The sequence below is a fragment of the Pagrus major genome, chromosome 22, assembly GCF_040436345.1.
Source record: "Pagrus major chromosome 22, Pma_NU_1.0".
Lineage (NCBI taxonomy): Eukaryota > Metazoa > Chordata > Actinopteri > Spariformes > Sparidae > Pagrus > Pagrus major.
In genome coordinates, this window is record NC_133236.1 from 16,870,543 (window position 1) to 16,896,336 (window position 25,794).

General features: G+C 43.8%; 2 protein-coding genes across 4 annotated transcripts; one reads left to right on the forward strand and one right to left on the reverse strand.

Moving 5' to 3' along the window:
• Positions 1-351: 351 nt before the first annotated feature.
• On the reverse strand, positions 352-12,191 carry ttbk2b (tau tubulin kinase 2b). 2 transcript variants are annotated; one of them, XM_073492611.1, is made up of 15 exons: positions 12,094-12,191; positions 8,984-9,106; positions 8,741-8,888; positions 7,931-8,004; positions 7,685-7,825; positions 7,468-7,572; positions 6,857-6,922; positions 6,678-6,770; positions 6,466-6,591; positions 6,218-6,375; positions 5,775-5,964; positions 4,852-5,066; positions 4,268-4,736; positions 2,416-3,113; positions 352-1,639 (listed from the first exon to the last, which is right to left on the reverse strand). In XM_073492611.1, the coding sequence occupies exons 2-15, from the start codon at positions 9,050-9,052 to the stop codon at positions 1,288-1,290; spliced, it is 2,904 nt and encodes a 967-aa protein (XP_073348712.1). In that variant the 5' UTR covers positions 9,053-9,106; positions 12,094-12,191; the 3' UTR covers positions 352-1,287. The 2 variants fall into 2 exon arrangements, with proteins under 2 accessions (XP_073348712.1, XP_073348711.1); XM_073492610.1 differs by lacking the exon at positions 12,094-12,191 and adding an exon at positions 9,578-9,748.
• On the forward strand, positions 11,537-25,305 carry mideasa (mitotic deacetylase associated SANT domain protein a). 2 transcript variants are annotated; one of them, XM_073492608.1, is made up of 14 exons: positions 11,537-12,047; positions 12,508-14,269; positions 16,391-16,609; positions 18,813-19,167; positions 19,256-19,322; positions 19,400-19,536; positions 19,637-19,740; positions 20,450-20,525; positions 20,655-20,743; positions 21,267-21,350; positions 22,727-22,870; positions 23,495-23,614; positions 23,862-24,025; positions 24,374-25,305. In XM_073492608.1, exons 2-14 carry the CDS (start codon positions 12,779-12,781, stop codon positions 24,633-24,635), a joined length of 3,312 nt encoding a protein of 1,103 aa, XP_073348709.1. In that variant the 5' UTR covers positions 11,537-12,047; positions 12,508-12,778; the 3' UTR covers positions 24,636-25,305. The 2 variants fall into 2 exon arrangements, with proteins under 2 accessions (XP_073348709.1, XP_073348710.1); XM_073492609.1 differs by lacking the exon at positions 21,267-21,350.
• The last annotated feature ends 489 nt before the right edge of the window (positions 25,306-25,794 follow it).

The window sequence follows — 25,794 nt, forward strand, 5'->3', positions numbered from 1 at the left end:
CGACAGTGCTGCTAAGCTTGAGACCGTTTCTTCTGTAGAAACTAGCTCTTATAACTAATCATTCAGAGTAACTGGGACACTGCTGCAAATATATTTAGTTCTCAGTTTCCATTGTCTGAAGTGCCACAAAACAAATTACATTCAGTTTCGTTTTGCAGTCCGATTTTCCATCAGCATGGGGGTGAGAAGATAAGGACTGAATTCTCATTTTTTGGGTGAACTTATCCTTTAAAACTTGGACAACTAAGTGCAAAAACCATCTACATGGCTAGATACTGCTAGGCAGGAATAAGGAAGTAGTGAGATATGGGTGAACTGACCCTTTAATCAAAATAAAAACTACAGCATGTGTGACCATGACATAACATTTTTGAGATCTGGCATTTATTGAATTTACTCATTTTAAAGAACGAAATGCAACAACATGAGATGATGAAAAGGTTCCATTTATATCAGTTTTCTTCCTTTACCTTCTACATGGTGTATGAAATAAATATGCACATCGTTGCTGGTCTACATTATGATGCATTTTGATCAGAAGCAGTTCAATAAAAATACAGATGACTTAGCGGATTGTACAAATGAATAATAATAAAAAAAAACATTTGCGTTGATACTCATGCACTTTTACAATACTTAAGAATGAGTGCGCCTACATGTACATTCTAAAATGCTGATGCTTTTTGCATGACAAATATTTTCTAGCAAAGTAAAAGCACACTACTACACTGTGATATGCCAAATGAGCAATTCATTGTTACACAGAATAATAAATCTTTTACAGGAGTGAGGTCAATAAGGGGCTGCATGCCCTGGTTCTGTACATGAATGCTGATGTTGGTATACTGCGCGTGGTGTTTACTATTAGTGTTCTTAACGTGAGTAAATGGTTTCTATTAGTGTATACCATTTTCTTAATGGTACATATCTACAATAAGCATCATTTTTTACATCCCTCAAGTATTAAACATTATCTTTTTGGTCTCATATTAGGCCTATATGGAGAGTTAAGAGAGGAGTGAAATGAGAGGTAAGGAGTTGGCAATCTTAAGGTTTTCTCAACCTTTTTCTTTCAGCTGCAGGTATCGAGCCACATCGTCAAGTATTTTGAGAGACACATCCAACAAATGAATAAATAAATAAATACAATTTATCATACATTTTACATTACATACAGTACATTCCCTTGAGTAAATACCGTATTTACACATGCTATCATGGACTCGATGTGAGACAGCCTCTCGCTACAGTTGCACCATCCATATCAGTCACTTGTGTCAAATACAGTCATCGATTCACTTTGCCGGAGCCTTTACCCTCGTGGATTAGACCTCTTCCTCTGGAGCCGTGGCCCCACAGACCCTGCCCTCCGGGCCTGTCCTGTGATTGAGCGTGCCGAATGGGAGGGGAGCCGGAGAAGCTAGATGGAGAGCGGCTGCGTCCCTGCAGTGCCCCGCCCTCGCGGAGCTCCTGGCGGGAGGGGGAGGAGCTTAGCGAGCGCTGCAGGGAGGAGGAGGAGCTGCGAGGCCGAGGAGGAGGGCTGAAGAGCATCCCGCTGCGATCCTGCATCAGCTGAGTCAGACTGGCCAGGAAGTCTGCGTCGCTAGTGCTGCTGGCTCGCACTCTTAACCTCCGCCGCCTGGAGAAAAGAACATAAGACAATATGATTGTGATTCCTTCTGTTTGATGACTCCTCCTCTATAACGTTACAATACTTCAGATTTACATGATCTTTTTTTATTATTTATGGTCAGCATTTTTCAGCAATGGCCATTTAGGGTATCTACATTCTGTAATAAGCTCGCTTGTAGTTTTTGTCGTAAGTGGAGTCCATTCCCGCATTGGATTTATTTTGCCTACCTATTCAAAAAGTAAAGTTAATCGTAATGCAAAGTGTAAATTTCCTACTGCTGCCATTTGGCATTAAAAAAACATTCAACCAGCGAAACATAGGGTGGTTTTTACTCTGAGGCATTCACAGGAAATGAAATGTATTTCTCACAGAGATGAGTGTGACAAGGATTATTAAAAAATAAGATAACAGTATAATTTTCATCACACAGCAGTTTTAAATATTGCAGAGAGAAATAGACAAATGCAGCAGTCCAAGTGGGCTAAATTGAAGAGTCTGAAGCACCTAGATAGAAGGCCAATTATTGTCCGACATATTTATTAAAACAACATATGTTTCTTTGGCTGCACTGAAAATATCATATTTCATATTTCGTACTTCCTTGCTGCTTGAGTGTTTGCTGTAGTATTTAACTGCAATTGCTAATACCACAATTGACCACACCAAATCAACCAGGGCTGATGTCTTAATGACTATAACCTTAAATACATTTCATCCAACAAAAACAGACAAATGAGTGATGTGGATGGTTTTATAAAGCCTTCACAGAACATAGTTCATACCTGTTGTCCACACAGGGGCGGATGGGAGGTTTCCCTGGAGGTGGCCGAGGCAGAAACTTGCTTGTGAGTTGCTCGGGTAGAAAGTTGCCGCTCACTGGACGTGGGATCTTACTTCTGCTACCTGATGAGGAGGACAGAGAGAGAGGGTCTTCTCCTCCACAGTCGGACCTGGAGCCTCGCTCTGAGGAGAGCCTGTCCCTCGGCAAAGCACAAGGCAGGTTGTCACAGGACAGGGATGGAGAAGGTGAGTGGGTGGGGGAGCCGGGGACCGGACTGCTCCAGCGGTGACGCCGCTCCATGTTGAGGTCCTTGCTCGGAGAGTCCAGGACGCTGGGGTCCCGGACTGGGATTCGACTCAATCTTGGGGATGAGGGAGAGTCTCTTCGCCTGAGCAGAGCTGGAGGCGGAGAGGAGGAGACGGTGACGGTGCTCTCCATAGCGCCTCCCACTGCGTCGGCTTGAGGCTGCTGGTTCGGCTCGGAGGAGCGATCGGGCAGACCGGAGTCACTCTCTGGGTCTCTGTCGTTTGTCAGATGAGAAGTGGGGCCTTTGGCTGGGCTTGGCACTGGAGCTAACTCCAACTTCCCTCCATCCTTTAAGATTTCCTCTGGGACTTTATCAGATTCACCTGATGGTGCCTCTAGGGGTATTGCATCACTCGTCTCCTGTATCGGGGACTGTGGCGCACAGCTAGAGGACTGAGAAGAGTTTGATGATTGTTAAAGGGTATGAAGACAATCAAAAACAACAAACAAACAAAAACTCCAAAAGAACCTGAATCAACTTTCAAGAGCATGTCCTGCTGATGGAGATAAAGGTCGATGGATCCTAATCATTTTCTATGGATGGCAGGAGATCCAGCCTCACAGAGCATGATGGACACAGCAAGGCGAGTTCATGTACATGTATAAAAACAGATGAGCCAAAACCAAACAACGCCCAACTAGCTGGTACGTCACCATCCACAAGCTGCAGCTCCTGGTTGTCTGGTGCGTTCAACTGTGTCCTTGCCAGATTCTGTGTGTCTGTACCAAAAGTACATCCAACCCAAGTTGAGGAAGTGAATCGTGAAAAGGTTGAACATTTATGGTTACATGGCAATGGACTATGTTTATGCTGCTTTCACAAAATGTTGGCAGAATCAGGAGCACGGCTGATCATGTATTATTCCGACTGAGCGTTCATCCATTATTCCAAGGTGGTTAGCCCTAATACGAACCATGTACTGTACACCAGATTAACAGCCTAAATTAGCTTCTTTTGTGGTTTTTATAGCAGCAGAGCACTAACCAAGTGCACCCAGATACAAACGAAGCCCCTAGAAAATTAGCTGAAACAACTGTATTGGTATAAATAATTGATTTTATTTTGATGTAGCTGCCAGCGGTGGTGTATCTGCAGCCACTCCTCTGACTTCTGTGGGTCGTTTTCTCTTGTGGGAGACATCATCAGTGTCCGCAAAAATATATATCTCCGACTTTGAATTACTACTCCGAGGCTGACGTGAACCTTTTCCTAGCCAGCTGATCGTAATTATGGTTTACAGGATATGATGTGAACGTGGCATTATCTACCATACCCAAAGTGCAATACCAAGGTTGTATACTGTAGTACTTACGCCTATATCCATTTGTCAATGTTATTGTTTCATAGGAATGTGTTTAAATTCAGAGTGTCTTTGTAAAAAGCATTTCACTGTGAATCTGAGGTTCCTATATTGATGATTATAACTGGATTTACCGATGAGGAACCTGTAAAACCTTGAATTGGGGTTGTTTTCTCAACTGTTATACACCCAACTTCACAATGCTGCTTTCAGTTCATGCACAACAAAATGCTTGATCACGTCTACCTGGTCCATCTGGGGTCTTCCCATCATGACTGAGGGCATTTGTCCGAGCATCCCGGGCAGCCTCCTGTGGCCCAGTAACCACGTGCCAGGCATGGACATCTGCGACAGGACAGGACTGCTCGGCACTGCTGTGGACTGGCCATCCTGTGGCTCAGAGGACTGGTTTTCAGTCTCAGCGGGCGTGTGCATCCCAGGTTTGTCCTCGTGCAGAGCTTCAGCTGCAGGCTTGGTGGCACCAGAGCCGCTGCCTTGCTCAAGCTCCAGCATCACCCACTCCTGAGAGTCTCCCTCCTGGGGCACAGGACTGAGGTTCACGGCCACAAAGCCACTGCTGGCTGCACCCTCTTCTGGATCTGGTGTTGCCGTGCCCGAGTGTTCCTCGTTGCAGGAAGCCGTGTGCTGCCCGTGTCCCCTCTCAGGAATAGATTTCTCCCCGACTTGAGAAAGGACAGGACGCTGTTTGCCCAAGCTGAAACAACATATTTTACGTGTTATGGTGAGTTTCTGTCTGTCTGCCATAAATACAAATTTTGCAAGCTGTAACAAGCGGATATATTGTAATTTGGCGTGAAGTGAGTACTAACTAGGCCTCGAGGAAGCGTTCGATGGTGGGCTTGGGTTCGGGTGCAAGCCTCTTTTCAAATGCCAAGCTTTGGCTGTGCCTCATCCTGCGTAGCAGTGGTGCAGCCCGCTCCAAGAACATGGTCTCTGATCGCACCCGTCGAGGAGAGCTCTGCATGGAGCCGGTGTTGGGGCTCTGGTTCCCCTGGTTCTGACTGTGTTCATCCTCACTCACCACCTGAGGAGAATGAGCAACAAAGAGGCCCAAACCTGAAATAATGCATTTTTTTATGCAGCTTATTCAGCTTTAGGTTTCAAAGGTAGGATTTTTTATATCTTCCTGTTAAAGAAGCAATTTCCTAAACTCATTGCTGTGTCCTATCCTATCTCAGACCTCACATCTTACCTTAAGAACTCCTAACTATAACTGTAAACTTTACTCTTCAATCAACCTGTCATGCCTGTATCTGTGTCGAAAATATTCACAGTCACCACAGTCTTAGCTTCAACACGCTAACATCAGCGTTAGGTTTTCCAACACTTACAGTCTGCGTATCATTTCAATCATAATATTTCTGTGTTAATGCTGTTACCCACCTTCATTGTCACTTTGTTATACCAAAAATCCTAAATATCGACCTCAACTGAGTCAAATTTCACTTATGTTTGAAGTTTCTGTAATAGGCTCCATGTCTGAAAATAGGGATTTTATTCACTAAAGTATCAGTAAGGGACTGGGAGACAGTAGGTGGGCTCACTGTTTTCTACTCAAGCCCAGGAGGGGTAGATGTAGTTATAAAGGTTGGCAGAATTAATTATCATATCTCTAGGCAAAGTTAATGCAGTCTTGGGGAGAGTAAATTTACATCTCAGTGCACAGGACAAGTAGCAGTTACATAAGAGTAATATCACAGCAGTAGGTAAAAACGTTCTACGTTGCCCCAACCTTCCTGATCATCGGCTGGGCATGTTTATGATTTCGGTTGCGGTCCATCTCTTCCCATACATCTGCACCAGGGGTGGTCGGCGTGGGGATGGGCGGGCAGTTGTCAGCATCGCTGAGGCGTTCCCCTTGCAGGACATCTTCAGTGTTCTCCCTCTGCAGCTCGCCCGGCAGCACTGAGGCATTGGCCATGCTGTGGAGGAGAAGGAAGGTCACCTTGCAGCTCATTTCCACAGCACAATTTAGAGCAGCCATTTCTCAGGGATCTCTGACTGTGCAGATTTCTAATCTAAAAAAAGCTGCAGCTATACATTTGCACTCATGTCCAACAAAGTGTGAAGGAAGTCTGAATAGCACAAGTGAAACTGCAATAATGAGCCAGCTGCAAGTAATGGAATAAACGGCTATGTGTAAAAAGTGACAGAGCCTTCTTTGACTGTACATACCCCAAGTACGCTGGTGTGAGGCGAGTGAGCTGCTGAGCAGTGGTTGTTGCGGCAGTGATGGTCAGCACATCCGTGGAATCACATTTCTCCCAGTCATACGGGTCATTCTCCAGCACGTTGTGGCTCTTCATGGCACTCTCAAACACTGACATCAGGAGCTGTCACAGAGAAAACACAACCGTCAGCGTTTGGCAGCTGGAGAGGAATAAACGGTGCGTGCAGAATATGCCAAACAAGAGATGGCCAACCTGATAGTCAGGCTTAGTGAAGTAGTCCAAAGTCAGGATATGATCCAGGAAGGTACTAAACTCAGAGGGAAGGTGCTTGAGCATGAGTCGATGGTCATACGTCTCTTTTAGATTTCCGACTTGTTCCTTAAAGCAGGGAGAAGATAAATGGATTAATGGATACAAATACCATGAATATGTTTCTATACTGACTAAAACAAAGAGGCACATACTTTATCTTTAATTTTCCTCCAGGGCAGCTGACCAACCATGAATTCAACCAACATGTAGAAGAGGGACCACAGGTCGTCGTGACGGCCCATTTCCTACAGATTAAGATTCACATTAATGAGTAGTTTCAACCTTAAAACAAATATGTCGACAAATAGAAATGCTTTCGGTCCATGCTCACCTTATTTTTATGAGCATTGATTGAAGCATATCGCACAGTTCCTCTGAAGCCTGCCACAGGACGAGGCTGAAAGAGAATTCAGATTTAGTAAAATGGAAAACAACTGCAAAGATGAGGAAACTGAAACACAAATAACACAATGTTTGTCCACTAACCCATCTTTATATGTCCTAGATAACATTTTGAGGTATCTATGGATATTATTCAGGCACTTAAACCTTTTTGAGATGGTCATTGATGTCACATGAGAGCCATTAAGGCCAGACAGCAGTCACGTTACAGTCGTTAGGGTCACGTAAATGACATTGTAATTTGATGTGAAATGTGTACATTCGTGTGCCTTTAACTTAAGATACCCTATCATTAATATTGTCTCGTCAAAACACCTGTGCAACCCAAAATGGTACATCTGCATTTATATGACACAGTATCTCATTTTAAATTCTTTTGGATCCATTTTGTAGTGCCACTTCTTGCTGGACTAGACCTCTAACAGTTGACAGACTGTGCTTCAAAACAGCTTCTCAGAGGATAAGTAACTTCTAGGATATCTGACAAAAAAAAAAAAAAGGCAAAACAATGCTTACAGGAAGGTGACTTAGAGTACTTACTGGACGGACTTCCTGGCTGGAGTTGGTAAACTGACGTGCCAAGCCAAAATCAAGCATATAGCAGCATCTGCAGGTACTTGCTAGTCGTCCCATTGCAAAGTTGGACTGCAACAACATAGATAAACACCAAGTTAAACAGTATATTGTTCTATATAAATGTAACTATCGCTCAACTAGCATGCATTCACAAATCATAAAGAGTTTCAGGTCAACTTACAGGTTTAATGTCACGGTGCAGGAAGCCTACAGAGTGAATGCTTTCTATGGCCTCTAAAATCTGCTTGCCGAGTCTCAAAGTTGTGGAGACGGAGAAGGTGGCTCGGGTCATGGTCCTGCGCAAATCTGCCAGATTCCTCCCCTTAAGACAGGAAATGAGTGTTGTGTGTCACATTAATGATGCAGAGTGATTCTGCGTCAGCAGAAAACAACATACTTGACGAGCATTGAGGGGTAAAAACCCTACCTGGAGCTCCATCACCACATAGTTGAATCGATCATTTCTGCCACATCCTACGAAGCGACACACGTGGTCTTTACCTGTCAAAGAAGAACATGTATGTATACCAGTGGGTAGACTCATTGGTCAAAATGTATGCCTGCATTTCTTAGTATTTATATTTATTGACACTGCTCCAGACACAAAGATTAGGTATAAATGTGTGTATACAAATGCTAAATCATGGTTAGTAGAATGGATTACGGGAATGTTTCAGGATTAGTTAGCACAATGATATCTTCATGTTTGAGTTGTTCCTGGAACATCACAATTAATGTAGCTCCAAAACCATTACTGAAACTGACCAGTCACGTTTTTGCAAAGTCATGGCTTATCAACTCAGGGAAAAGTATGCACATGGGAGAAGTTATTCTTTCAAATGTGTTTAACATTGTGAAAGAATATATTTTAACACAAAACTAAATGTAACCAAGTATTTTTATTGTAAGAGTACACAGTATAATGATACCTTCCAAATGGGTATGAAGCCCATTCAACCGTGATGGCTTGTAGCAGCTGTGATTTTTGCCGATGCTTTCTAAGTTGAAACTATGATCGTCGAGTTTCAAGCCATGACATCCCATAAGCATGATTATTAAGTTGCTATGATGGTCCTGGAACAACTTCAATAATTACTTTTTTTAAAGAAAAACATCAACACAGCAATATCAGATCACATCCACTTCCTTGGCTGCACAAATTCTTCGGGGGGAGAAAGTGTTAGTCAGTCATTTTCTGGGAGTTTTCAGTCACTGACAAGGGGATGGCATCACTCACCCTGAAGCTTCTTCAGCACTGCCACCTCCATCTTCAGCACCTGCTTGGGTTGTTGAGCAGACTCCACCTTTAAGGCGACAGTGGCCTGGCTCAACTGATCCAAAACCTCGTAGATCTCCCCAAACCCGCCTCCGCCTATCTTCCTCGCCTGAAAAGAAGGGAGTTTTCATCAACCCAGTGTGCGACTGTGGAGAAACAATTCCTCTTGACTGGGGACATTATTTGGTGATTTCTCTTCCTTACCACTTTCCATCTGTCTCTGACCACGTCTGCCACTGACAGGATGTCTGTGTGCTCTCCAGCCCCACTCATCCTGAGAGCTCTCAGCTACAGCCTGCACCTGGCATCAGTGACGCAAGCACCCCACTGAAAACAGGGAACAGATTTTAAAATTCAGTTCCGTTTTTCCCCTTGACAAATCACTGTGCACTGCATGCTAACGGGCGTGCAGAGGATGGAAAGAGGAACAGTAACTTTTATGCGGATTACACATCCATGTGCAGAACACCATGTACACAGCTGCATAGCTTTAGCTACACCTCACGTCTCCAAGGTTCCCGCAAGACGCTAACCACTCCTAGATGGTCACGAAGAGATAGCAAGCTAGCATCGTCTGGTTTGTTTGACTCCGAGCCAGAACACAACTACCGAGTAGCGCAGCGTCAATCACTGGTCATAAGTGGACGTGAACCGGTCGTTTGAGAGGATTAGCCGCTAGGAAGCTAATCTAGCTAGGTGACGGCGTTCAATGCGGCGGCTCTGGCAGTCCTGTAAACAAGCTAACTAGCATATTTACTAAATATAACCGCTGGCTAGCAAACCTCCCTGACCTCTTACCTCGCTTCGCTGCAGAGTTGCGATACCAGTACGTGTGTAAAATCCAGGCAGTCCCCATGCTCCCTCTTACTAAAGTCAGGTCATTCCAGTAGGCTGTTTATTTTCGAAATGGGATAATGGTGATGGACCATAGCTGACATTAGCTCCAGTTAGCCAGCTAGCCTGCTAATGGATGGGGAATGATGCCCCGTGCTCTCTCATAGCGGCGCTGGTGACGTCACAGCGCTAGTCTCTCCTGATTGATCCGCAAACTCCTGCATCCTGAGACCCTGACAGAGAGGAGCAACAGCACACACTGTTCACACTGCACACACTGCACACACTGCACACAACACACACTGCATCCTGAGACCCTGACAGAGATGAGCAACAGCACACACTGTTCACACTGCACACACTGCATACTGTACACACTGCATCCTGAGACCCTGACAGAGAGGAGCAACAGCACACACTGTTCACACTGCACACACTGCATACTGCACACACTGCACACAACACACACACTGCACACTGCACACAACACACACACTGCATACTGCACACACTGCATCCTGAGACCCTGACAGAGAGGAGCAACAGCACACACTGTTCACACTGCACACACTGCATACTGTACACACTGCATCCTGAGACCCTGACAGAGAGGAGCAACAGCACACACTGTTCACACTGCACACACTGCACATAACACACACTGCATCCTGAGACCCTGACAGAGAGGAGCAACAGCACACACTGTTCACACTGCACACACTGCATACTGCACACACTGCACACAACACACACACTGCACACACTGCACATAACACACACTGCACACACTGCACACTGTACACACTGAACACAACACACACTGCATACTGCACACACTGCACACAACACACACACTGCACACTGCACACACTGCACACAACACAGTACATAACACAGCACAGCACATAACACACACTGCACACACAACATACAGCACATAACACACACACAACACAAGGTGCATAACACAAGGCATATAACACACACACAACATAAAACACACACAGCACACAACACATAACATACAGCACATAACTCACAGCACACAACACACTGCACACAACACAGCACACATCACACGGCACAGCACACAACACAAGGCACATACCACACAGCACACACACCACAACACACAACACACACAGCAGACAACACACTGCACACACAACACATAACACCAAAGTCTGTGACACAGGCCAACATGTGGTCCAACAACACTGCACCACCAGCAGTGTTGTTGTAGTGGTGGTGATGTTTAAAATCACACAACCACGATGTTGTCTGTTTACAGCCTGACATCAGCTTTTTACTTCTAACGACTGTATTTTGATTCAAAAATCACAAAGTGGTGTTCCTAAAGAGCTTACATTCAAAAATCCAATTCAAAAATCTCACAGGCTTTTTGTCGAGGGGAACAGAGTGATACTAACTTCCAGGTTAGCCCACAAAATATGTCATCACCACACTGGAAACCTCTTTTTCAAAGCCTATTGTCGGCACTCAGCTTTCTATATGTGTCACACAACTGTTTTAATGAGCAAAAAAAAAATGGATGAGTTGAATGAATTAAACAGAAATTAACAGAACAGGTAATCAAATTAAAAGTTCTCTTGCAAATTATAAAATAAGATAATCCTTTATTAGTCCCACAGCGGGGATATTTACATTATTACAGCAGCAAAACAACAGAAAAAAGAAAACAAAACTTGCATGATGTTGGGGGGGCTGCTCGGCCTTGACCTCAGTGCCTCTAACATCCTGTCTACGGCCCTGATGTTTAACCACAAGCTTTTTCCGTGTGATGAGCTGAGACTCCGCTCTCCGGGGCGGCCCGTGACAGCAAATCAAACGTACACGGATACAGCTCTGGGAGTGGCCAGACGACCGGATTGGACAACAGGACGTGAGTCGAGCTGTTTTGGGGTGAGGCGGTGCGTTCCGGGGTGCACAACTTTCTGCGTGTTTGCGCAGTTTCGCAGCGTTTCATCCAATGTGGATAAACCGGAACTGAGAGTCTGTGTGACTCGGGGCTTTGCAGGGGCGCTAGTTGAAATCTGCGTTTTATACCCGAGCAGGCCGCTGCACGGCGGAGTTGTCACGCAGTCGCCGTCTCATGTGCGGTTTACTCGTTGATGCGGGGAGAAAGTTGTGGACATGTTTTCCTGAAGCGCACGGCTTCACGGATACACACCGTGCAGCGCTGCTGAACTTCAGCGTTAAACCGAGCCTCTCCGGACTTTGGATTATGTTCTGCTGGGACCGTAAACTCGTCTGTTCGCCATATTGCGCGCTGTGAAACTCGAGGGAAAGTTGTCAAGAGTTATGACATTTGCTGCGCACAATCCCTTCATGGAGCTGCATGCAGTCGACTTTGATCGAAACCAAAGTGACTCCATGGAGCTGGCCATGGAGAGCTCCGCGCACCACTGATAAGGTACATACTTGTGTTTTTACTAACTCTTACTAATCCGCTATGTTACCCAACGGCACTCGGCTCCTCTGGCGCTTCCTCGTTGCTGGTTTTTAACATAACATCAGTGGCTATCGCTCGGCTGATTGCACGAGTCCCTTCGTTTCCTGTATTTCTTGTTGTGCCAAATGGCAGCTGCCCTGCAGGCGCCTCCTTGTTGCTGCCGCTTTCCAAAACTTCTCCGGCTCTCTGCCGTCCTCTCTGCACGCACCTGGACGTGATTATCGAAACATAGGTTAACCTCAGCAGCCTCGCTGTCTGTCTGACTGACTGATTTTCAGCTGTACTCACTGGGCTGTTTTGCTTGCGTAGGCCTCGATTTCCTCTTTGCTGCACACGAGTTGAAAGACGACTCAAAACTTTTTGTATGCTTGTGCTATTTGAGAGAAAAACACAGTGTCTAACCCCTCCTTTCTCTCACAAGGTCCGGCACCATAAAGTGGATGAGAAGAATGGACAGCAAGCCTCAGATTTGATTCTGGAAGGAGGGTTGCATGCTCCCCACCCTGCACTTTCCTCTGGGATTTATATTTCCTCCCAAATACCTCCTGTATACAGATTTAAACAAAGAATTGCTCAGCCGCAGGCAGTGAAAGCACACTACAGGGGCAATAACTGAGCGGTTTGCACGCTCGGAGATCAAGATTGAGAGCTCTGACTCCAATACTTTCCTACCTTTTTTTTATAATATTACTATGAGTCTTCCTCCTCAAGTTAATACTGACAAGAGCGGCAAGCATCGGGCTGCAGCCATGAAAGAGCCTGTGCAGCAGGACGTTTATTATGGCATCGGACCTCCGGCTTCAGAGTCGAGCCACAGTGACTCTGCTAGCGTCTCCGGTGTTTACAACCCAGAGAAGGGGCCCCAAAGTCTACCGCACTATCCACAGGCTGCTCCTGTAAAGTGGATGCACCAGGACTCCGTACAGGCCCCCGGCTGGTCTCAGGAGGCTCCTGTGCCAGCCTGGGGGCAGAACTTTGGCCCCTACATGAGCGGAGTGAACGTCAGGGGTCAGATGGCGTTCCACAAAGGAGTCCACGAGGGCGTAGCTCTGCCGATGGGGGGAGAGAATCAGCTGCCAGGAGCCCCCGTCGAGGCTTACAGAGATGCCACCCAGGGTCAAGTTCAGGGGAGGGGGCTCGAGTGGGAGCAGCACGCTGTGGCCGCGATGCACCAGGCTCAGCTGCAGGCCTATCAGCACGCCCACAAAGGTGTGGAGCACCAAGGGCAGCCCCACGGGCCTTCTCACACTCTGCAGCCGCCCATGTTGCAACCCTTCCAGGCAACATTTCGGCCCAGCAAGCAGCAGTTTTCATCCGGATATTACCCAGTTTTTCCGGGCAACAAGGGAGTGGCGAGCCTGCCATACGGCGAGCAGCCTAAAACTCAACAACAGCTGCTCCACCAGATGCAGCAGCAACAAATGCATCACCATCACCAGCAGCAGCAACAGCAGCAGCAACAGCAGCTGCATCAGCAGCATCAACTTCAGTTGCAGCAGCAGCAGCAACATTTACAGCAACAGCAGCAGCAGCAACAAATCCAACATCATCAAATGCAACAGCAACAAATGCAGCAAATGCAGCAACAGTATCACCAGCAGCAGCTACAGGAGCGTCAACAGCAAATTCAGCAAATGCAACAACAGCAGCAGCAACTGCAGCAACAAAACGTGCCGCAGCAAGAAACAACGCAACTACAGGTGCAACCAAAACAGCAACAAACCCAAAACTTTGTGACCTATCAGTCTCCTGAGCCTCGTCCGCCCGACACTGTGCCTAAAAAGGAAGACTTCCAGTCAGTGGAGCCGCAGCAGGAACCAGACGCTCAAACCGATGTGTCACCAATTACCAACCCAGATCCTGAAAAGGTTGCCACAAATCCTGCAGAGCCTTCTGATTCACCTTTGGACACGCCAACGGCCGCACCTCGCCGCTCGCGTCGCCTTTCCAGAGACGGACAGTCCCCGCTGGGTCCCCCTTCGACAAACGTGTGGTCCCAAGCGTCCAAAGAGCCTCCACCGTCCCAGAATGGATTAGCAGGCGTCCGGGCGGTGAAAGGAGGGGAAAGCCAAGCGCCGACAGGAGGGGTCATCCAGATCACCAGTAGGAGAAGGAGGGCGTCGAAGGAGATCAACCTGGAGACTCTGGCCCAGCAGGCGTCAAAAATGGAGCCCGCTAAAATGGTCAGGGTTAAAACGAATCACTTTCTTGTTTACATAAGCCAATTTTACAATTTAAACACTTGCTTTAGGCCCAGGCTACTTGAGTAAGAAGGGCAGGATCAGCTAATTTGTGCACGTAAGAGCAAATTCTCTGATTTGGCAAAGTTGACAAGCAGCTGTACAAAGAGGAAGAACCCTGTTTCTATGCAGCACTTCCCTTTGGTTTACAAAACTCTCTCCTTAGGTCTGTTTACTTGATTTCTCCAGCTGTCACAGTCCTCGCTATGGCAGGCTGTTTTACGAGCGTGCACAGTCATGCTATATAGTACATTTTAATGCAGCAGACTTACGATTCCTCCTTTTTGGATTTGAAATTTTGCTCTCGTTTTATCGCCTTTACAAAGGTGATACTCTTAACCTTGTTATTCAGGATTTATACTGTTTACATTTTAGTGGCACACCCACTGCAACTGACTTCTTTATTTACTTTTAAGCACCTTCGTTAAACAGACGAGCACAAAAACAAGATAAATTCAGTTTTTCTTAGCACAGGGACGCTTAGCGCGCTGCCCTCGGGGGGGTTTATCAGGCTCGTCATAGGTTTTTGTGCAGAGCGGGCATGCTGGATGCACAGTTGGAGCAGCTGCATGTCTGCACACCTCCACATTCCTCAGGCTCTTTCCCAGTCATTCAGCAGAGCCAGGGAGGGGCCGAGCTGTCAACCTGAGCAGCTACGCTCCCTAACGCACACCAAACAGGTTTAATATTGCTGTTCACAACTCAGAGCTGTCGCATTGTGTTCAACAAGCAGCACTTCTCTGTGTAAGGACGTGACATTCAAACCGCCGTCCTCAGCTTTGTTTGAAGTTTAATCATAAAACTGATTTATACGTTTCTCCGCCACTGACTACAAATATTATCAGCTCGACCAGAAATACCAGGGAGTTGTGTTCACTCCTACGGAAATATGTGGTTATAAAATAACTGTGCTCATTTATATAAAAGAAAATGTTGTAATTCTTCTGTTACATTTGTCAGAGGCACCGCTGCAGATTTCCTTTTTTTTTTTTTAACCTGTAGGACATAAAATCAATCAACATTTTGCATGGTGAATGCATCTTTAAAGTAAAGTAGCCATTAATTAGCTATTTGTTCTCAGTTGTGTCATTTAGAGCCCAAACAAACAGTCAATTAATCGATTAAATCATCTACAAAAATAAAGGTCAACAATTTTGATAATAGATGTATTGTTTGAGCTCGGTATCGTTAAATTTTTTGACACGGATACCTCGACTTCGATAATGGTTCCTGAACGATACCAGTTTAATGAAATCCATTTTAACAAAAGATCACATTACACATACACGTGGTGAGCTCGAGGCAGCCAGCTCCATTACATCTTGGCCAAACAAGCATGCTGCATTCTTATTGGCTCACTGAAAAGTACATAAAAGTATCAAAGTTCGATACCCAGCGCTACGTTTGAGTTGATCAATCATCAAAAAATTGTTCTGAATTCAAACATCTTAAATGTGTATTTGCTGGTCTTCTCTGTTTTTATCTGATTATATATTCAAAGACATTGGGTAATAAGACAATTGAAGATTGATTAATTGAAAATATATTAAATATATTCATATATAGTCAGGGCTCCAGACTAAATTTTCAAACTGGTTACACTGGTGCGCTTAACTTTTCATTTTGGAGCACCAGCACATAATTTAGGTGCATACAATAATACATTTTCTAACACATTATCTAACTGATTGGTGCAAATACGTGTTTTCCTTCACTTAAATTACAAGCAACAAGAAATTGCAGCGACCTCGGTTTCTTAAAAAACAAACTGCTAAATTTCAGGCGAACTGGTGCGACCAATGAAAATGTTGAGTTGCACTTGAAAGATTACTGCGTGCGTGTGCAGCAAAAATAGTTGCACCCTGGAGTAAAAATTTGCAGCACTAACATAATGCATTATGAATTATATATATACATTTTCTTTCAGGAAGGAAATTAGTGTTGCAGTTGATCTTCTGTTTTTATATCTCATTCCCTTCTCTGTTTTCCCTGCTATTCTCTCTGTTACTTTCTCTTTTCCATCTCTCCTCATCTTCCCGCCTCTTTGCTTTTCTGCCTCAACAGGAAGACGGTCCTTCAGGCAGACAGGCCACCATGGTGCCTCTGGTTATCCCTGTATCTGTGCCGGTGCACCGGAATCAAACAGATCCTCAGGGCAGTGGCTGGACTCATGGACGACTCGGCCTGGCTGAGCGACCTGCAGGACAGCCCGATCGCAAACCCTCTGTCATAGTGGCTCGTCGGCGGTCGCTCCGAAACTCCATGACGGAGAGTTTTGGCCAGGTTAGTAGTGTAAGGAGATGAGGTTTGAATGCCAAAGATTAAGGATAGTCTGAATTCACTCCAGCCTCTTATACGTCAGTGTTGCCTACAGTGGTAGAAAAAGTATTCAGAGTTCTCGCTGAAGTCAAAGGTGCAATTTAACAATTCAAAAAATAAACCAAGTTAAAAGTCCTGTATTCAAAAAGTATGAAAGTATTACTAGCAAAAGTAGGAGTCATAATCAAGCAGTAGAATGGCCCCTGGGTGATATATTACATTATTGTATTATTATTACTGATTCATGTTGAGCTATTTGTCTCATAGCTCAACATGAAGCCACAGTCAGCAGCCAGTTAGCTTACATTAGCATAAAGAGCTAGCAGTTTGCCTGACTCTGTCTAAAGGTAACAAAAAGACATTAATGTCTTACCAAGTAACACTTTAATGTCTTGTTAGTTTAATTATTATGGTTGCTTTTAGCCTGGCGCTAACCTTTGAACAGAGCCAGGCTAACTGTTGCTAACACCTAACCCATTCTCAAAACTGAGGGCATCATATCACTAGAGTAATCGCTAAGTGCTGCTAAGTTCAGCAGCTGTTAGCCAATTAGCTCAGTTAGCTGTTCAGCTGGCAGTCTGGACTGGGAGTTCGGAGGACCAGAGGAGTATTGGTGTTTATACGCTAGCACAGGAGCTTTGGACTGGGACAAGCAGCGCTAGCTTGTTAGCATGCTACCTTTTTCAACACAATTTACTGGCCTACAACATTCTTTTGATAACTATAGCACATTTTTTAAATATTGTTTCAACTAAAATTCTTGCACCTTTTTTAAAGCACAGTTCTTGAGTAATTGCACTAAGTTACATTTCACAATGAAGCGTGAATGAGTCAGGGTTGTAAATGTTTATTACTTAACTACCTCAAGACGCTCTCGGAAGTTCTCATGAGTACAAAAACACTTTAAAAGAATCCAACCTTCGAGTTTTTACCTGTAAAAACATCCCATGTCTGTGCCGTGGTTTAGATAACGTGACTCACTCACTCTCCAAAAACCTGAACTACATGAACAGCTGTTTTCACCTGGGTGTGTAGGTTCACAGTGCAGCCTGATTCAGCAAGTGCACAATGCATGACTTATGTCATGGTTATTAAATGTACAAGGAACTTCTAACTGGTTATTATGAAACAGTCTCAGTTTAGTACTCATGCCTCTATATGACCTACATAAGCACTGTTTGCGACAGATGTGTTTACTGCTGATAACATCAGTTGCAGTGTAATACTACAGCTCATGCTTGCTAAGCGGCTGCTGTGTTAGAAATACACTGGAAGAGCAAGTTCTTGAACTGCCTCTACATGCTTTGCATGGAGCAAAGACTTTTCCACTAGGGCTGGGCAAAAAAACGATATTATATCGTTATCATGATGTGAGACTATATCTTGTTAGATTTTGGATGTTGTTATATCGTGACATGGCATAAGTGTTGTGTTTTCCTGGTTTTAAAGGTACAATATGTAAGAATTTACATACGTCTGCGTATTGTGTTGCAAAGATCTACTTTGATCTACTGAAGTTGGCACCATTCTGAGCTCCCAGTCAGGATCGCTAGCTGCATGGCTGCACTGAGCTAACTATCTAATGGCAGATACAGTTAGCAATTGTTCGCTGTTACCCTGGTGATATGCTGCCACCTATTTGTTTGTTGGCTAAATTACATTTGACATGGTGCGACCCCCATGATTACACCCCCTTTCCTTTTAAACTTTATGTAAGAAAGGGGAATTCCTCCCTCCAGGGCGCCTGAAATTGGTTTAAATATTTTTAATTTTCTCCATATCTCTGTCCATCTCTCACTCACTGAGGAGGATGAGGCATAAAAAATGAAAAATTGTCATATATTGGGAGAAATATAGGAGACATGTGACCCCGGGAGGAAAACAGGAGTCTCCCAGGAGGGTTGGCAAGTAATGCCCAGAATATTGAAAACTGAATTGCTGTCAAAAAATGCAGAAATAACCTTTGAATGATCAGACAGACGGGGTTTGTGCAAAGTCTTGAAAGTCCGGACTTGCTTAATTTTAACGGTCATGTTTTCAATGTTAGGAATGAGCTTGAATTTGAATGGACTGCTTTAGAAATGATTTGATCCATGATCCATGAGACTGATGTCAAAGAACACAAATTAAATGTCTGATCAAACTCCTCAATCCTTTGTCTATCCAGGACGGGGAAAGCGATCCAGGACTGGACGAAGATGGAAAATCCAAATTCAAGCGCCGACCTCGCCCCGAGCCTCTCATCATCCCGCCGCACAAACCATCCACCTTCATCCCTCCATCCCTCTACTCCAGCATCTCCTCCTACCAGAGCAACCTGCGCTCTCCAGTGCGCCTGCCGGACAACCCCACCCTCCTGCCCCCGTACACGCCTCCACCCATCCTGTCTCCTGTGCGAGAAGGCTCGGGACTCTACTTCTCCACCATCCTCACCAACATTGCAGGCAACCAAATCCTGCCGCCGCCACCACTGCCGCCGCCGCCTACACCCAAATCCACGACGCGTAGCCTGTTGCGGTCCAGTACGTCTTAGTTGTTGTGCTTGCCTTGACAATTTTTACTAATGAGGCCTGATAGTCTCTAAAAACAATATTTATTTTGTATTTGCAGCGAGTTCAGATATCACTCCTCCTGTTCTGCCCTTGTGCGCCGATGCCACACCTGTTAGCCTCGAACCGTAAGTAAACAGGCCTCTCAGGTTATCAGAAATGTACTTGCATCACCATAACTCACTGTGTTTTTTTACTTGTCCAGGCGTATCAATATCGGGCTGAAGTACCAGGCAGAAATTCCAGAGTTACAAGAACAACTTTCCTCCCAGGTCGACCAGCACAAGGCTGACCTGGTTTGGCTCCCTGTGGATGACTCCAACCTCAAACATCAAGAGAGGAGTTAGTATCTCACCGTCACTTGTTGTTCTTTTCTTTGTGAGAGCTTTTTTGTCACCATCTCCTCCCCACTAATTCTGTCAAACCTTTGTACTTTTTTTAGTGGAGGATTTGATGCACATGGCTTGTTCCAGTGTGCTCAGAGGTGGAGGGACCAACCAAGAGCTGGTTTTACACTGTTTACACGAATGTGGAGGTGATTTCCTTGTGAGTATAGTGACTCATAATGACTCACGCAACCTACTGTAATTCAGTTTGCAGGATAACTTTTTAAAGGAGACATATTCTGCTCATTTTCAGGTTCATAATTTTATTAAACGTATCAGTTTTCTCAGTGTTCCCAGTTCCCCTCTGTCTGAGACGCCTTGTTTTAGCTCCTGTCTCTTTAAGGCCCCCCTCCCAAATACCCAGTCTCCTCTGATTGGTCAGCTCACACACGCCTGAGCCAGCACTGCTCACTGTGTCTTGGGTCGACTCTGTTGTGTTTTCAGCTTCCAGTTAGCTTCACTTCTACTATGAATATTGGCATAAATTATGCACATGTACGACATGGTGATGTAGCGTGATGTCACAAAGTCATGGCGTTGAAGGTGGAGCTACTGACGAGGCGTCTCAGGCACTTCGGGAGCAGTGTTTTCTGTGGGAGAGAGGAGCTTCTGTTGGCGTGGACTTTGACCTTTTTAATTTTCAATATCTTTCACATGCACAAGAACTGATATAAAACACTGAAATGAAAATGCCTCCCTTAATCAAATCGCTGAAAGCACATTTAGTCAAAATCTTAAATATTCTTGAGTAGCATGCATTTTAAAAATATTTCTTGATTTTAACTTTGAATTGGTAGTTGTTACTGTTGTGTTTCACAGTTAAAGCACTCAAATTAAGAAGACTGTAATTAATCGTGTTCATTTTTTAGGAAACGCTGGGACGTTTGATGCATCAGGACCCGGTTTTCCCGAAAGGCCATCAACTGGCAAATTATCACTACTCAGGTGGGTATTGACATTAAGAGGAAAATAAAACCTGCCCCCATCTCTTCATCTTCCTCTTTCTACCGTCTTTGCTTTAATTCTCTTTTGTGAGCACCAGACACATTTTTACTACATCTGATTTACTCACAGGCTCCGACTGCTGGACCCCAGAAGAGAAGCGCTACTTCAATAAGGGGATCTCTGCCTACAGGAAGGACTTCTTTATGGTGCAGAAACTGGTATGCTCGTTAATTTTACTAAATATGAAGAAAACGTGCATTTGATTTGAATTTAATGTGCTCTGTGTAGCATTTCATTGCAAATACATCGTTAACACATTAACTGTGAAGCATTAAGTTACACTATGAAGCTAGATTCAGATGTAATAGAAAATGTCCTCTTGCAAACAGGACAAGAGTACTATTTATCACATACACCTAAGCCTTCCCAGCAAAAACTGATCAGATGGTGATGTCGTGTACAAGGCCAAAAAATGGTCCCCTGTCCGAGGCCATTAGTTCAGTGTGGTTAGCGGTGGACGCCTAGATGGTGTCGTTTCCATGACCAGTAACTCCGGTCAGACACTCTCTTAGAAATTAGGGAATTTTCATCATATTGCAATGAAAAGAGCAAATGTCCTTTTGTTTTTTGTTAAAGATATAATATGTAGGAATTCTTTATTAAGATGTCCAACAACAACTACGGTTTTTGTTATATATTTTGTTGATTTGTGTACTTATATTATCCCAAATGTTCCACAAGTTTACTCAAGGTAACGGTGCGTTTCATAAAGTCGTCGATGCTACTTCTAGGATTGGAAAGTCGGCGAACGAGACAACACTTCAGGTGAATAAAACTTCCAAAGTTGTTAAAAGTGAAGCAGTCACCATCACAGTAACGTGACATAAACACAGACAGCGGACTAATCCCAAAAGTTAAAAAGTAATCTCTGACCTCTCCTCCCGTCAGTAAGCGGCTCCGGATCAGAGCAGAATCCGATATGACTGTTTATTCCTCAGGTCTGGTTTAGCCCACTGACACTCGCCAACTCTAAGCTGCAAATGTTTTGTGTTTTGTTTTGTTAGAGAGCCCCCTAGTGGCAGAAATTACATTTTGCATGTTTAACACACTGGACCTACGGTTCACATGGTTGTGACGTCCACTCCATGTACAAAGATGGCGTCCATTTTTTAATATACGAAACACATTTATGCCTTTTTATGTACATCTACATTTAAATTATAACCCTGTCTCATTGTTTTATGTGTGTGGTGATTGTTAGTGCCAGAAGTTGTCTTTGTTCGCACATGGGAGAAGCTTGACCTGAGGACTTTGTGCCAGAAAGTCAAGTAATAGTATAAAGTAGAGCCTGACCGATACCAGATTTTTTGTGCCTATACCAATACTCAGGGAGCAACATATGTCTATCGATATATTGGCCAATATACACGCATATTTTTGCAGTGATCTCTTAAATGTGGTTATCAGACACTTGTGACAAAGATATGTAACGGAGGCAGGATGTTTTACAGTTTAAACATGACATCTGTGCACTGAAACAGTGAATTTAACTTGAAAATTAATAATTATAAATGACCTCAAGCATCTTTTTCTGCATTTTAATCTCTTTAAACAAACTTACCATATCAGCACATATAGGACACAATATATGGCGACACTGATATGTGTGATAGGCCAATATTGGACAATGACCTCAGCCAACCAATATATTGATCTGGCTCTAGTATAACAAGCTGAGTCGGCAAAGCACAGGACCGGGGTTTGTGTCAGATGTGAGTCAACATTGATTTATTTTCATACTTTGTTGACTTATTATTTTCAGTTTTTAGGATGTGTAAAATTGCTGCTTGCACACTGTGTACCTAATCATTACATTGAATAGATGAATTAAGTTTTCCTTCGAGTTGGGTTGAGATGGTTTAAAGACACTCACCAACACACAAACCACGATATGAAAAAAATTCAACTAAACACGTCTTGTGACAGGAAACAACTGGATTTAATAGGAAATGTGGTCTTCATTTTGAAGAAACCTGACAATAACAATACCATTGGCATTAGACAGGCTGCCACTCACTTAAAGCTTGTTTTTTTATTTACAAAGTTTAATGATATGTACACAAATCAATCATTTATTTGTCAAGATTAATAAATGATCATATTTCTGAATGTGTTTTTTTTCTTTTGGTCTTATTTTAAAGGTGCGGAGTAAGACTGTGGCTCAGTGTGTAGAGTTTTACTACACGTACAAGAAACAGGTGAAGGTTGGTCGCAATGGGATTTTAACCTTCGGCCCTCCAGATTCTCCAGAGGAGAAGCACCAGGAGGCCGTGGTGGACGTTAAGGTAGAGTGGCTCGAACGTACCATGTTAATGTTTGGTAAAGCATTGCAATAGCATTGATTTTATTGCATGTGTGCACTATGTGTATGAACAGGGGTTGCGAGAAAGATGATTTCTAGATTCTAGTCATGATGACTACTTTTTCTTGCGTGCTAGACTGTGTCAGAAACAATTGTGATCAATGGTCATTTTTTAAGATCAGTTTATGCCACTAATGAACTTTTAATCTTAATATTCAGGCATTGGAATTGAAATGTGAAAAACATATTAAAATATCAAAAATTTAAAAAACATAAATAAAGAAAAACCCACACAACCGAAACAATAAATAAAATGAAATGAAAAACGTTGCCTCCAAGTCTAAGGCCTAGTTATACTGGCACCATGTCAGTTAAAATATAGGTAACACAACTGGATAACAAGGTCAGCAAATCTGATTAAGTTAATGTACATATATTGATAATTATAATTACAGGTTTAATGATTTCATCCTTCATCCTCACCAACTTCCCTCAGTCATGAGGAGGAGGGACACTAAATAATCCTTTTTAAAGATTTCTTTGAATCAGAACTCTAAAGATGTTTCTAATATTTTGTGAAATGATTTTGGTATTTTTCTGGTTACAGAGTTCACAGCAGTCAAAATTGGCAGATGGAGATGTCAAAATGGAGGTTTCCTCTTACGACCAGAGTCATGAAAGCAGCCAGCAGGCGAGGGTTGCTCAGTCACTACAGGCTCATGACTATGTAAGTGTGGTAGTCTTCTTGGCAAGTCTAAAATCTGTTGTGCTAAATAATCCTATCTGAGTCCGAGTTACGTGGGAGCCAATAAAATCACAGATCTGTGGGGGTCCTTAATACTATAATTTATCTATCTCCACCCCAACATTAGTTAGGGTTAGTTATTTTAGAGACCCCCCCCACAAAGACTATACCTCGAATCCTCAATGCAGCTGATAAAGCAACTAACGCCTGCTGATGTTTGGTGCTCCAGGCAGGAACAATGGTCATGATGAAAGAGCCGGTCACTGTGAATAAGGTTCATCACCCGGCAGCAGCTCACAGGCCTCGGGCTGAGCCTGCAGCAAAGAAGAGCAAAGCGCCAGTGAAGCCCCCGCAGGATCCCGACGCAATATTTCCATGCAAGAAATGTGGCAGGTACGGTACAAAAAAGTTTGTTTTAAACTCTAACTTGAAGCGACATTATGTAGAAATTGACATTTGTGCGCATAGCTTCTGAGTAAAACATCTCTGTCATAAATACAAATCCCAGGTCTGTAACAATTTGTCAGACATAATGTAGGTGCAACAACAAACAAAACTCAATACGTCATCACAGTGTTATGTGTTGAAAGAATGTATGTAACGCTGTGATCCTTCCCTCTCACTGAAGTTAGAGTGCAGAAACGAGTGATAGGGAGGCGGAGTGGCTGAGTCCTTGTCGTGGAGTTGTTGTAAACGTTGCTGTTGTGTGTAAAGTCGCATACTTCTCTTCTTGTACCACAGGGTGTTTTATAAAGTCAAGAGTCGAAGTGCTCACATGAAGAGTCACGCTGAGCAGGAGAAGAAGGCTGCAGCGCTGCGCCAGAAAGAGGAGGAGGAGAAGGCAGCAGCCGAAGCTCGGGCCAGGAAGGCGGCGGCTGTGGCAGCAGCAGCGGCGGCGGTTCATCAGAGAGGAACTGGGAATGGAGTGACAGAGCAGGCAGAGGGCAGCAGCCAGGAAGACTCCTCTGAGGTGGAGGATGATGACGATGAAGACTGGCACTGAAAGACAAAAATCAATCAAATCGAATCAATGAGTGGGATCGAGGGAGAGATGATAAAAAAAAAATGTAGGTCCTCCTGTTTACCTTCACACTCCTCACCTGGCTGAGCCTGGCTCTGTTATCATAAGCCAGGCAGTCACACTCCAGTTTCACACATTTGTATCTTTTAAATATTCAGAAGAAGTTTATTTTTTTGTAAATGCACTTATTCTGTATGCTTCAGCTTTTTGCCAATATTGCCTTTTTATATCCTTTATTTAATTGAATATATGTCAAAATATTACACCTTTTCATTGCGTGGACTCAATGGTTATATGATATCTCATAAGATAATCAGGATGTCTGTTTAGCAATAAAGATCAAAGCAATCTTTTCACTTTATAGTCGCAGCCCTTTTAAATAAATATAGAGTAAGAGCTTGTATTTAAAATCTTTCTCTTAGGAAAATACTGTGCTGAATTTTGCAGATTTCCATCGGAGTTTTAGGTTGGTATACACTTATTTTTTACAACTAAGGGACCTTTTGAAATGGATATGTACAAAAAAGTATATATGAGATCGCCATATATTTATGATACTGCATTTTGCATTGATTTTGATAATATAAAAACTAATCATGTCAGCTGCAATATGACTTGTGAATTGAAAAGTTTATTAAAAATCTCTACTGTTCTGAGTGTCTTTATTTGTCTGTCAGTGTGTGATTGCAAGTCACTGTCGCTCCAGCAGGTGGAGGCAGTGGTTCAGTATGTTTGAGAAGATTTCCTCCACACACTCCTGTGTAGAAAAATAGAAATGTTGGTGTATGGACAAGGACGAAATCTCTTTGTGGAGCTATTAGTCATTTTGCCTGACTTTCTCATAAATCTTCTCACTTAAATGGTGTCTAGTTACCATGCAAGAAAGATTTATCACACTAAAATATGAATCTTAAAATACTATATTCAAAGGTCTCATTCAGAATGCAAGACGAGCACCACAGGCCTATCATTTTCAGATTAAGGGCCGGAAAGGGTGTGGTGAAATTTGGCATTGATTGGTGGTGACATAACTCAGCCATTTAAAGAGCGTGCTCAGGGGAGAGAAGTGTAGCCTGTCGCCCTCAGGAGATGAGATGGAAGGCATATTGCCCCGAGATCAGGAAGGACAAAGTGGTCCTGT

Bases quoted from the DNA above. Each gene is read 5' to 3' on its own strand.
- ttbk2b (XM_073492611.1), bottom strand. From the start codon at position 9,052: ATGAGTGGGGCTGGAGAGCACACAGACATCCTGTCAGTGGCAGACGTG. The intron at 6,771-6,856 runs GTGAGCATGGAC...CTTAATCTGTAG, and splicing joins TCAATGCTCATAAAAATAAG to GAAATGGGCCGTCACGACGA. The intron at 3,114-4,267 runs GTAGACGTGATC...AACTCTTCTCAG, and splicing joins GAAGACCCCAGATGGACCAG to TCCTCTAGCTGTGCGCCACA.
- mideasa (XM_073492608.1), top strand. From the start codon at position 12,779: ATGAGTCTTCCTCCTCAAGTTAATACTGACAAGAGCGGCAAGCATCGG. The intron at 21,351-22,726 runs GTGAATAAAACT...CTTATTTTAAAG, and splicing joins CGAACGAGACAACACTTCAG to GTGCGGAGTAAGACTGTGGC. The intron at 22,871-23,494 runs GTAGAGTGGCTC...TTCTGGTTACAG, and splicing joins AGGCCGTGGTGGACGTTAAG to AGTTCACAGCAGTCAAAATT.